At 36.4% G+C, this 12,785-nt stretch overlaps 1 protein-coding gene across 1 annotated transcript; it reads right to left on the reverse strand.

Annotated features, from left to right (window-relative positions):
• Nucleotides 1-9,795: 9,795 nt before the first annotated feature.
• LOC121390739 (octopamine receptor-like) lies at nt 9,796-11,300 on the reverse strand. Its single transcript, XM_041522642.1, has one exon. The coding sequence runs from the start codon at nt 11,298-11,300 to the stop codon at nt 10,323-10,325; it is 978 nt and encodes a 325-aa protein (XP_041378576.1). The 3' UTR covers nt 9,796-10,322.
• Nucleotides 11,301-12,785: the final 1,485 nt, after the last annotated feature.

The following is a 12,785-nucleotide window of genomic DNA, read 5'->3' on the forward strand; positions in this document are numbered from 1 at the left end:
TCTACTGCACATGATAGTAAATCCTTGTGCAGATCATATCATACAGATGTATACAGGGCCATCAAACCTCACATGTAGTTGGTCCAAAACAAACTGTTCATCCATCCCATTGCAAAAAAAAAATCAAATAATTAGAATTAAATCATACCTGTAATATATTCATTAATATCTATGGTTTTTCATCAAACTCCTGATGGGCGTATCGTGTAACTCACCGGTACTCTTGTTCAAAGAGTTATGGCTCTTGAACTTAGGAGACACGAAAATGTGTTGTGCCCGGTAGTGCTTTTAGCAGTACTCCCAGAATTCTTCTTTAGTCTGCATCTGATGCGGCTGTGGCTGCGGCTGCGGCTGCGGCTTGCGTTCCAATCATCTATACTAACTTCCGGCCACTGACTCAATTTTTAAGATTCGTATCTTGTCTATTTCAGATAAGTTACATTTCTTTGAGTTTCTAAATCGACTAGAAACACGTTGGATTTGCCAGAATTAGAAGTTTAAGCAAACAATTGTAATATCTAAGTTAACTGTAATATCTAAGTTAACTGTAATATCTAAGTTAACTGTAAAATATGTAATAGTGGAGATTATATTTCACACTGCTTATCATTAGAGTCAGATGGGCGGGACGTATCCCAGTGGTAAAGTGCTCGCTCGCTCGATCGGAGAGGTCGGTCTAGGATCGATCCACGTCGGTGAGTCCATTGAGCTATTTCTTGTTCCAGCCAGTGCACCACGACGGTATCTCAAAGGCCGTGATATGTGCTATCCTGTTTGTGGGGAAAGCGTAAATAAAAGATCTCTTGCTACTAATGGAAAAATGTAGCGGGTTTCCTCTCTAAGACGACGTCAAAATTACCAGACGATTGACATCCAATAGCCAATGAATAATAAATCAATGTGCTCGGGCGGTGTCGTTAAATATGTGGTCCTAAATATATTATGTTTGTGGTGCATTTTATTTATTTATTATTATTATTCATTTTTTTTTTTTTATTTATTTATTTATTTAACAATAATAATAATAATAATAAATAAATATTGTTGTTGTTGTTGTTGTTGTTATTGTTATTGTTATTATTGTATTTCAGTTGCTACGGCATCGTTTGACTCTTCTCTGAAGTATTAATCTTTCATTAACAATAGAATGAATAATGCAATATGGAGTACAGCAGGAAAAGCAAATCAAAACCCTTTTTTCATTCTTCTTTTAGCAGACAACATTCTTTACTGTGAATCCGTATCACTGCGTTATTTATATACTGACCAATATTTGTTTAAATAATAATAATAATAATAATAATAATGATAATAATAATAATTATATATATATATAGTTGTTATTTCTAAATTAACTTTTTCTTTCCTTGTACATCAAACCAAAATGATTAGTATGTTGTTGGGGTATTTTACTGGAGTCTTGAGTAATTATGTTAGCTTACGTGCTTCGTGTGTAATTTAGATATTACGAGTAGCCGCTTACGGCAACTAATTACAATTGTTTTTTCATATATAGCACTACTTTATAACAGATGAAGCATTTGTAATCTGATAGTCAATAAATATATTGTTTGCCAAATTTATTTTGTAAATCTATAGTTCTGTTTCGTCTAAGCACACCGCTACAAGTTAGAGTGTATCATGACACATGTGTTTCAATAAAACGTAGAAGACGAAGTTTAACATTTTCAATGGGTTTTTTTTATTCTATTCTCACTGTGGTGCAGGCGTGTAACATTCTCTTTGAGAATGGCCAATACAGCACAAATCCCCTTGTTTTCTTCGAGATACCATTGAAATTTTGAGTGGGAGTCAGTGTCTGTCTGTGATATTTGTATTTTTGCACGGTTCTTTGCACTGTTCTTATTTAAATCTTGAGTTTTTATATTGATGTTGATCATCACTTTGTTTGTTTGCATTACCATAGTTTGACACCCAATAGCTCATGTATTTTTCGTGCTGGGGTGTCTTTAAACATTCATTCATTCCATTCATTCTTCGTGTTGCGTTGGTACTGGTTAACATTTAAGTTTAATGTCATGACTGGACTCGAGAATAATCAAACTAAAGCTGTGTCGCATCAGATTTAGGAAAGTAATGTGTATTTTAGACATTTCATTTCACTTCAACTTATTTTCGTGCTTATATCCAATTAAGGTTCAAGCACGCTGTCCTGGGCACACACCTCAGATATCTGGGTTGTCTGTCTAGGACAGTGGGTTAGTTGTTAGCTGGTTAATGGTTAGTGAGAGAGAAAAGGGTGTAGTGGCCTTACACCTACCCACTGAGCCCTTAAGAACTCGCTCTGTACCGGGCTGCGAACCCTGTACCTACCAGCCTGTAGTCCGATGGCTTAACCACTGCGTCATCGAGACTGGTTATTTTAGACATGGTAGCTTGCAACCATTTGGTTGTCGACAATTGCCAAAGCATTACATATACTTTCCTCTATACATACCCTACATATCAATATCAATAAGGGGTAGGGCTGGATGTGACTCGAGCTACCTAGTCGCCTGTCGACCCTCACGTAAGACGTGGGTAATACCAATGTAGTAGTGAGATAACCATTTCTGTTGAACATAACATGACGTGTGCTTATTCATAAAATGTACACCTGGAAATTAATAAAACATCACTTGAATTCGATGCAGCCAAAAGGACTTCGTGAAGTACTTGTCCACGATGACGTGATTTAAATAGATTTTCAGTTCTCACATATTCTTTATCTACAGGGTATTTACCGACATGGCATTAAGAAATTACTTACAAGAAGAACTTCAGGTAGTACTAAACCAAATAACTTCCGGCTGGGTCAAAGTTCGAGGTGCACCGAACTTTTGACAGAAGTGAACACCACAAGGTGATAAATGTGAGTGTGTTGGTTGTCAAAAAAAAAAAGTTTCATCTGGACAAAACATTTTATGCAATTTCATTTCATCTAGTACCATTGTGCCAAGTAGCCTTGTGCTTGAAACATGTATGGGGTACCTGTAAAAAAAGAGTACTCGAATTTTGTGCGGAACTTGGGTAGTCATAGACGCTACCCGTTATCTCAGAAATGAGCAGCTTGACCCCCATTTTTTTCCTGATTCACTTTAAGGGTGAGGGGTGGTAGTATTTATATCCATGGCGTTTGTGCCGATTGAAAAGCAGCAGGTAGGAGTTTTAGCCACACATTGTCGTCTGTGGGATTTGATTTGGTAGTATACACCATTCAGTGTGATTCCAGCCCCATAGATGATTACCACACTTGTTCATGTATATTTACGGTTTCTGTCTTTTTGCCCAGGACACGTTAAATATTGATATATTGAGAGTGTCACTTGTTGTTAATCTTTTTTTTTTCTTCTCAATATTCTCTGCATACACAGAACATTAATTTCAATGTTTTGTAATCACGACATGTTCACTGTATAAGACACATGGTAAAAACTAGCAGCTCGTTAATTAATTCCCAGGTATACGTCATGCAGTCTCCGATTCTAAATATCTAAGCTCTAGTTTACTATTTGTAATGTTTTCATTTCAACTTATTTTCGTGCTTATGTGCAATTAAGGTTTATCCACCCTGTCCTGGGCACACATCTCAGCTATCTGGGCTGTCTGTCCAGGACAGTGCCAGTGGGTTAGTGGTTAGGGAGAGAGAAGAGGGTGTAATGGTTAAAACTCGCTCTGGGTGGGAGCCGGTGCCGGGCTGCGAACCCTGTACCTATCAGCCTTATGTCCGATGGCTTAACCACAATGCCACTGAGGTCGGTTCTATTTGTAATGATATTTGTTTATTCAAATTAAATTAGCTGAAAGGAATATATCGTCAACAACAATTTGACATATCTCAAATTACGGTTATTTGGTGTCCAACACAATATGAGTACTGCGATACGTGAGAAAAATATCACTGTCACAACATATGATACGTTTTTTGAAACAGCGATGAAGGATACTTTACATACACGTTTCATAAATATATATAAATGTGTATAAAAACCATCGCTATTGCTAAAACGTGGGTGGGGACACATGCCACCTGCTCCCCCCCCCCCCCCCCCCCCCCGCTTCCTACGCCAGAGCTTTTCCATTGGAAAATCATACTTCAAAATTGTTGATACTAGAAGTGTAACCCACGGTTTGGAGTTTTTTTTTATCCATTTTAGTAGAATATAAAGTAATTAGTTTATTCCTGCAGTTACTGCATATATTTTTCGTGCTGGGGTGTCGTTAAACATTCATTCATTCATTCATTTACTGCATATATTGACAAGATAAGAACACTAGATACATTTCTACATTTTCGGTCAATGACCAAACATAGCTGTTTTGGGACGGAACCCCTTTTACACTGTTTATGATGACAAAGGAATATTGTATTCTTCAAAGTTTCTTAGTCCGTTTAATAGTTTTGACTTTTAAAAAACCGTTTTGAAGACAATTTTTTTTTTAAATAAGAAATAAATTATTCTTTATTTAAGAACTATTTCGTTTTTGCGTATAGATATTTTTGGCGACAAGTCATTCAACACAGATGAACCTACGTGTATTACCATGGGGAACAGTAAGTTTATGAAATAAAATAGTTCTCGTTTTATAATGTTTTTATATTAAATAAATAAATAAAATAACCGGTTACTGTCTTAAGATATCGGCTTTATCCTGCGGAGTTTCGCAGTTTTTATCGGCAGAGTTTCGCTATTCTAACCTTCGCAGGATATAGAGGATATTGCATGTTTTTTGTTAAATATGATTTATATCTCATCGAGTGAAGTTTGCAATCATATCTCACGAGTCGCGCTTGCACGACGAGTGTGATATGATTACAAACTTCACGAGAAATTCACATGAAATGTTCTATTTATAATATAACTTTTGGCAATTTACCTTTATTTTTAAAATGCCAGTGACGATAACACATTTTAGAGTGAAATAGTGAAATTTTCAGTCTAAAATGTGTTATCGTCACTGATTAACTGATAACACTTTTATTTCACTGATATTGTAAGATATTTCACTAAATGTTATATAATAAAAAGCTGATATCTTAAGACAGTAACCGGTTATTCTTTATGCGCATTTACCTGGAGTCTGATATTTGTTTACAAAACTATTCAATTTATAACAGTATTTCAGAATGTCGGAAGATGTTTACATATACAGGTGCATTAAACATTCGGTTAACACGCACATTACCATATATTACACGTATATTACAATAGTATTAAACTGAACAAAATTATCTTATATTCAAAGTAACGGAGTTTAAAAAATTGTAGGTAAAAAGAGTACATACATATCATTTTAACTGGACCTGTAGGGGTGAACGAAGCCGATCTACCCTACCTAATATATTTGTTCGGCACATTCCTGGCAACTTACACGTGTTTAGGTCTAAGCCTGAACTAGAGAAGTTGCATACCATTTTTCGACAGAGGTCTTTACCAAAAACACGAAGCCATTTTACCTGCACATTTGTTTTATATTTAGATGTCTTTATTTTCGCACAACATCAGTAGATAACACACATTTCATTTAACAAGTTCAGCTGGACAACTAGGTATTAGCGCTTGTCAAGCCAGTTGCTGTTATTAAATATATATTTTAAGAAAAACTCCCTTTAGTTGTTTGTTTACTAGTAATAAACATTCAATTTAACTGTGGGGATTTTGAAATTGTCGATTGACATTTTTTCTAAACCTTTCACTATATACATGTATATTAAATATTTTGTTTTTTAATCTAAGCTAATTCAGATGGTAGTAAAATCTAAGAGCTTCACTCTAGAGTTACATTGTATTTAAATGCTTGGCACACACCTGCCGAATAACGCAGACTCGACAGTCCCGTCTGCGTTAATCGTTTGGTGTGGGCAGCGTAGTGAATCGATTGTCGCCTCTTTCCCTTCGATTAGACTGTCGCGTTGGCTGGTGTGTGTGTGTATGCAGGTGCACTATTTCAGACTACTGACTCGACAGTCGAGTCAGCATTAATCGGCAGTCGAGTCGGCGTTAATCGGCAGTCGATTCAGCGCTAAGCAACAGGTGTGCGCCAAGCATTAGATACACATTTTCATCCAAGATATTATTGTGCGTTACAAACTTCTAGTAATTTAACATTTGTGATTCTTAGACCACATTTTGATATTAAATCTGAACGACAAAACCGTAATACATGATCAAGGTCGTATCTCTGCACAACACAGAGTCAGATGGGTATTTGGCAAAAATTAGTGGATGTCTCCATGAATCTCTGTCTAGTGCCTCGTCTATAGGAGGACAGCCACTTTACTGGAGATTGGGGCAATGTAAACACTAACTATTGCTTTAGGGTCTATGAAGCTTCTCACGACTCGAATATACTGAACCACCAAATAAACCCAAATATCAATTTAGTTTTCTTTTATTTATTAAACATTATTGCTCTCCACAGTTTTTGTTTCTGTTAAAATGATCAACCTCTTCTGAACATTTGAGGTCCATTTTACAGTTTATTTACCAAATTAACTCTATCATATATAGAGGTTATTACCAGAGTGTTTTTCGGTATCGTCAATATCATATATTACGAATAAAAATTGTATTATGCGAGCCTCTGGCTCCTAATTCCTAAACGACGTCATAACTTAATGCAGCTTCCCCAGTCTCAGATGTAAACACTAACCAAATGACGTCATTTCGGAAAATGATGTCGTTTCGTTATCTCTTTCGAGTTACGTTTGAAACGTTTTGACATGATCCTAGCTTGTTATTCATAAAAATAATATTGTGGATAATGTGGATAATAAAGAAATTATTACGCTTGCGTGTGAATCGTACTGATTTTTACGAAACTCGTGTCAGGACTCATGCATTATATACAATAATGATATCCCATTATATCATATATGTAATAGTTATTAATAAAATATTTGCGTTTCTTTTATTGTTGAGTATAATTTAATTTTTAGTGGCGGGTATAAAAAACCAAATGATTTCCTCCCGTGCCATATAATCAATTCTGAAATAGTCCTAACGTGTAATAGCTAGTTTATCCGCCTTTTTATTAGAAATAAATGAGAAATCAAAGTAAACATTTTGATGTATATATTTGAAGTGAAGATAAAAGACAAATACATTTTCACAAAGCCAGATTTTTCATTTCAATTTACAGGATTTCTTTTATAACGTTGATAAAGTACGTTTTAGCAATTATTCAACCAACATGTTAGCAAAAAATCGATATAATTGTATTTATTGTGTAGCTTCATTTATCAAATGTAAAATTGTTTTCCTTAATTGCCATGAAATAAAGCCTGCTCGTCCGTCAAAGACACAGATGACTAACCGCTGAACATACATGTAGCGGAATTTCGTTTAACGAGGTAGTACAAATTCCATTTAAGCCGCTTATTTTTTTAGGTAAATACCCTTTGGTACAGAATAAAATTAATTTTGAGCCATTAAAATGCTAGGATGACCAGAAGCAATTTGAATTTGTTGTCAGCAATGTATAAGTTAACGGTAAAATATTTGTATCTGTTTTGACATGCCGATTTGTAATATCGATTTAAAAACAAAACAATTGTAATATCGATATCATGCTAGTGTCAGACTATCAACTGTCACCACGGAGTTGGCAAACTCGTCGATCTCACGACTTCTACGACTGTCCAGCTCGGTTCTCGTCGAATACCACTCCTACGAACGAGTAGTTGTGAATCTGAACCCACCAGTAGGGGAAATTACAACGCAACTGTCACGTTATGCCAAACTCAGACTATCAACTGTCACGTTATGCCAAACTCAGATTATCAACTGTCACGTTATGCCAAACTCAGACTATCAACTGTCACGATGAAGTTGGCCAACTCGACAGTTGTTTTGTAATTTTCTCCACTCCTGAAAAGATTTTCAGCAAGATTTCAATAATAAAAATATATCGACATGCATCAAACATTCGACTCTACTTCTTATTCGTAACTAACTAGTAAATTACTAATCCTAATTTGGTAGTAACTAAGACGTGCTCAAATTAAAATATTAATATTACAACTTATTGTCGAGCCATGTAGTTTATATTTAAAGCGGTAACACAAACGAAATGTGTCAGTGTTTTAATGAGCACCATTAATGCGCCATAAAATAAATAGAGGATAGTTCATGTTTTGTGTGGTCAAATATGATTTATATCTCATCGAGTGAAATTTGCGATCATAGCTCACGAGTCCCTCTTGCGCGACGAGTGTGATATGATTTCAAACTTCACGAGATGAGATATAAATCATATTCGACAAAAAACATGAAATTTTCTATTTATTATATAACTTTTGGCAATTTACCTTTATTTGTAAAATAATTCCGTCTTTCTTACAGTGAAGATAACACTTTCTGCAGTAACGATAACATATTTTAGAGTGAAATAGTGACATTTTCACTCTGAAATGTGTGATCGTCACTGAGTGACTGATAACACTTATATTTCACTGAGTGACTGATAACACTTATATTTCACTGATATTGCAAGATATTTCACTAAATGTTATATACTAATATTGTTTAGAATAGAAAAAACTAGCATTGGTAGTTAAACATGTTACCATTTCAGTTCATCGAAGTATTGTGAAACAAAAGTACTTCCCAAAGAATGGGCTGGTACAGCTCAAACAACTGTGAACTTCAATGCAAAAACGAAAACCATGGCAGATTTGTCCAATAATACATAAAATAAATAATTTTCAAGTGTATCCATGTACAGTGATGTTTAATTATCTTGGCCCCGTTCCGTGAAGCGATCTTAGCCCTATGATCACCTTAAGTGCATAAGGTAGTTATACACTTGGTGTGATCTTCGCCCTCTGGACACTATATACATACTCATGGCAATATTTTCATTTTTGAACAGCAAACAAAAACCCCATTAAAATCCATTACATAATTCACAGCTGCCAAATAAAATATTTTCGATTGAAACTATAGGCAAACTATTAACGTGCAAGAATGAGATCCCAGAAACATCGCATTTACATGCGTAAATAATAGGACTGTTGGTATTACATAAATATTTTTTAAAAATGATAAAAATCCATTTGCGTCAAAAATAGATCCGATGAAATGTCATGTTACTCTACAATGAGTAATGTGACATCACATAAAAACAGATTATTACATTTAAAACACATGAAAAAAAATCTTATTGTAAATTAAAAAAAAAAAAAAAGCTTCAAGAATTACCATCAAGTTGGCTAAATGGATGATGGCGACTGATGGAACAGCAAGGTAATGCAATCCCACGCTAAAGTAACTGGTAAAACTGTCCACTTTTGCTGTCACAGTATTCTGTCTTCATCCCTGTATTAAAAATTATATTTAATCTGTAGAATTTTATGGTAATTTGTAAAACAAAACACCCCAAATTATTTACATATAATTATTTTGTTAAAACATTTCATTAGCATGGTATCAGTGACGCCATAAGCATTTATTTAACATACAGTTGTTTGCCAATTCGTCAGTTCCTTTTTGACACAAACGGACTATAGTGTTAACAGCATACTATAATTGCTTCATTGCGTCTTTGAGAATGATGTCATTTCTTGTTATTTAAGGTTGGTGGAACTATATGTTTCAAAGTAATAGAGAACAATATCGCAAAATTTTAGTATGAGTTTTAATCTTTAACAGGCATGTCAATTCGTTTATACACATGTATACACACACAAATAAATATACAAATATACACTTCTAAAGACACACAGTAACGTAACAATAGCATAGTTGTAGAACTCACTGTTTGACATGCATATGCATTTATCTCTTGATATATTTTCAACTGTATTAATTTGTTTTCTAATTATAATAGTCAGTTAACTACTTAGAAAATGTGCCTTACTTGATCACAAAAAAAGAGTTATGTCACACGTCGTTTAACAAACTAGTTTAGCTAAGTACTGTCTTCATCCTGGACGATGGCGGGATGCAGAACCTTTGCCGCTTGCACAATAGTTCTGGTATGGTCTGCTTGCCAAATCTTTCAATATACTTTCATAAGTGAAATATGAAAATACGCTCAAACAAATCTCCACTTTCATCACTGACTTTTACATAGTAAATGTATAACCACTATCCACTAAGATCTTAACACAGCCAAATCGATTTAATAATAATATTTACATGAACATTTAGGACTTCATATTTTTTCAGTTTTATCTCAAAGTTATTCTCTGTACATCCTCGAGTAACACAAATATGAATAAACATTAAGATTAATACCATTAGAGTTCTAGACTTTTAATCCATTTCGTCTAGACCTTTCTTGATTTTGCATGACACCTGATGATCAAAGAATTCAGTTCACAATGAGTTCGCGTCAACTTTGGAAGAGTTTTTCCAGAACCGTAACTTCGCACAGCATCCGTGAAACAATCTTACGTAGACCTTTCTGAAGTCTCTCATAAACAAGGGGTAAATGATGGGGTTTATAAGACTGTTGCAGTATCCCAGCCACACAAACCCAATGAATAACTTTGGAGGTATACAGCGGCAAAACGAGTCTGTGAGGTTGACCACAAGGAATGGAGTCCACGTGAAGACGTATGCCCCTACGATAACCCCTAACGTGACGGTAGCTTTTGTCGTGTAGGGTTCTCGCATGCTTTTAGCAGACATGTCTTTACCCAACAACAGTCGGCTTGGAGCTATTAAAGTTCCAACAAAAAACGCCTGTCTTTGTGCCTCTTTCGAAACTCTGTAGTACAAGACAAACGCTATAATAATAGGCAGTAAAACAGTAACTGTGGACACTGTTATAGCATACGGGAAACTTACGATGAACAAACACTGCGGCTGTTCACTGAAAAGCGTCAGGTTCACTAAGGACGGCACGTCCACGTTGTGCCACCCATTCTGAATTGGAACGAATGACGTCAGTATGGCGATCATCCAGACAGCAGCGATCAGCAGCAGGGCGCGTTTGTGCGTCATCAGAGTGTTGTAACGCAGTGGCGTCATGATGGCCATATACCTATCGAGGCTTATCAGACACACGTTCAGGATGGACGCACTGCACAGCATGACGTCACAGGATGCCCAGATGGAGCACATGGTGACGCCGAGGACCCACTGGAGGAGCGTCTCGTTGAGCGTGGCGGGGATCATCACAAGGATGGCCACGAGGATGTCGGCGACGCTCAGCGACACGATGAAGTAGTTGGAGACGTACCTGAGTTTCCTGTGGGATATCACAGCCAGGAACACGAGCACGTTGCCCGCCACGGTGAGGACGATGATCACAGACAGTACGAGTCCCGCCGCGATTTGACCAGCGGACATCTCTGGTGCAGAAGTCAGTACAACGTCTTTAGAGAATGGTTGCTCAATCTCGTCAGCGGTCAGCGAAGGCGCGATTACATCGGGAGGGTTTCCAGCTAAACGTAGCAAAGTCAGATGCTCAGGAAAACGTTCGCCGATACACATGGACATTTGAGAACAAAACAAGAAACAAAAACCCACGAAAATCCCCCACAAACAACCCGTTGAACGTTTTTGGTTTAGCCTCCTTGTTTCCGTACAATTTAGTAAAAATTGTTTACTGAACAAAAACAACAGTGACAGCTCAAACAGTCTCTCCGTAAAGCATTGAACTCTCGGTAGATTATAGCTAAAACATCATCAGTCTTTTTTCATCTCGATGCAGCTAAAACAGATGATAGCTTTTTATAGAACACCTGGTATCCGGTTCGTGGCCTGGCGAAATTCAGGTATCGCGTGACAAATGAAATTTTTTATTTTGTTCACTGCGTCAGATGTTGAAAAGATAATTACATCCTACAACCCATTAACTTCCATGACCTGTGCAAACCAGATAATATATTGTAGAGAATCGTGTTTACCTTAAAATGGATTCTTTAGCAGCACAGATTGGTTTTGTTTTGTTTGTTGGGTTTTTTTGATCGCTCATCAAGAAGAACATGACTGTCGAAAGAGCATGACTGTCGTGATGGTTTAAGATGAATCGGTGCTGAACTCTCAGGAGATTGTTAATAACACATCTGTTGGCGTGATCGCCCACCAAGCCTGGCTTCTGCCAAGAGGCCAGCAGTAATGTCTTGTATCCCAGGAGAACCCGTTAATCCACCTATTAACGTGTAACACCAGTCGTTGATGACATGCAGTCTGTCGCGCAAATCACCGTTAGAGGTGATCAGCTATCTGTTTTATCCTTCAGTTCAACACGTTATTACAAAAAAGTCGCTGCTTAACGAGACTAGTGTTAATAAGACAAACACTTAAACAGAGTTTATATTTCAATAATTTAGTTCTTCGGATTCCCCAACGGTTGCAGACTGAGTATTCACAATAGCAGACGAATCCAACAACAGTTCAGTTTCTTACATGATAAATGTTTTCTATCACAATTAGTCCAATTGATTTTCACACCAGTGTTAGGAATGTAGTCCACAATTATAACTTCTAAACAGGAAGGTCACCTTATTACAAATGTAGTCCACAATTATAACTTCTACAGAGGAAGGTCATCTCAAGATCACTTTCACCTTAGAACTGATAACATGCGATGATTTTGATTTTCTTGTTCGTATAATACAGCACACGTATATTATGTCATATAATCTTGTTGGATGTGGTCCTTGTTACCGAGACAAATCGTTTACTGGACTCATAGTAATTGTTTTTAATCCGCGTAGTTGATACGATACCCATGCAGTTTGCAGCAGTTCTCTCCGTGAATAAAACATGGAGTATCTATTTCGTCCCAAAAGACGGTACAGATGGACACACTAAGCCCTTTGAGTCATG

This window comes from Gigantopelta aegis, chromosome 15 (genome assembly GCF_016097555.1).
Source record: "Gigantopelta aegis isolate Gae_Host chromosome 15, Gae_host_genome, whole genome shotgun sequence".
NCBI classification, from domain to species: domain Eukaryota; kingdom Metazoa; phylum Mollusca; class Gastropoda; order Neomphalida; family Peltospiridae; genus Gigantopelta; species Gigantopelta aegis.

Excerpts from the sequence above, each read along its gene's own strand:
- LOC121390739 (XM_041522642.1), bottom strand. The coding sequence starts at position 11,300 with ATGTCCGCTGGTCAAATCGCGGCGGGACTCGTACTGTCTGTGATCATC.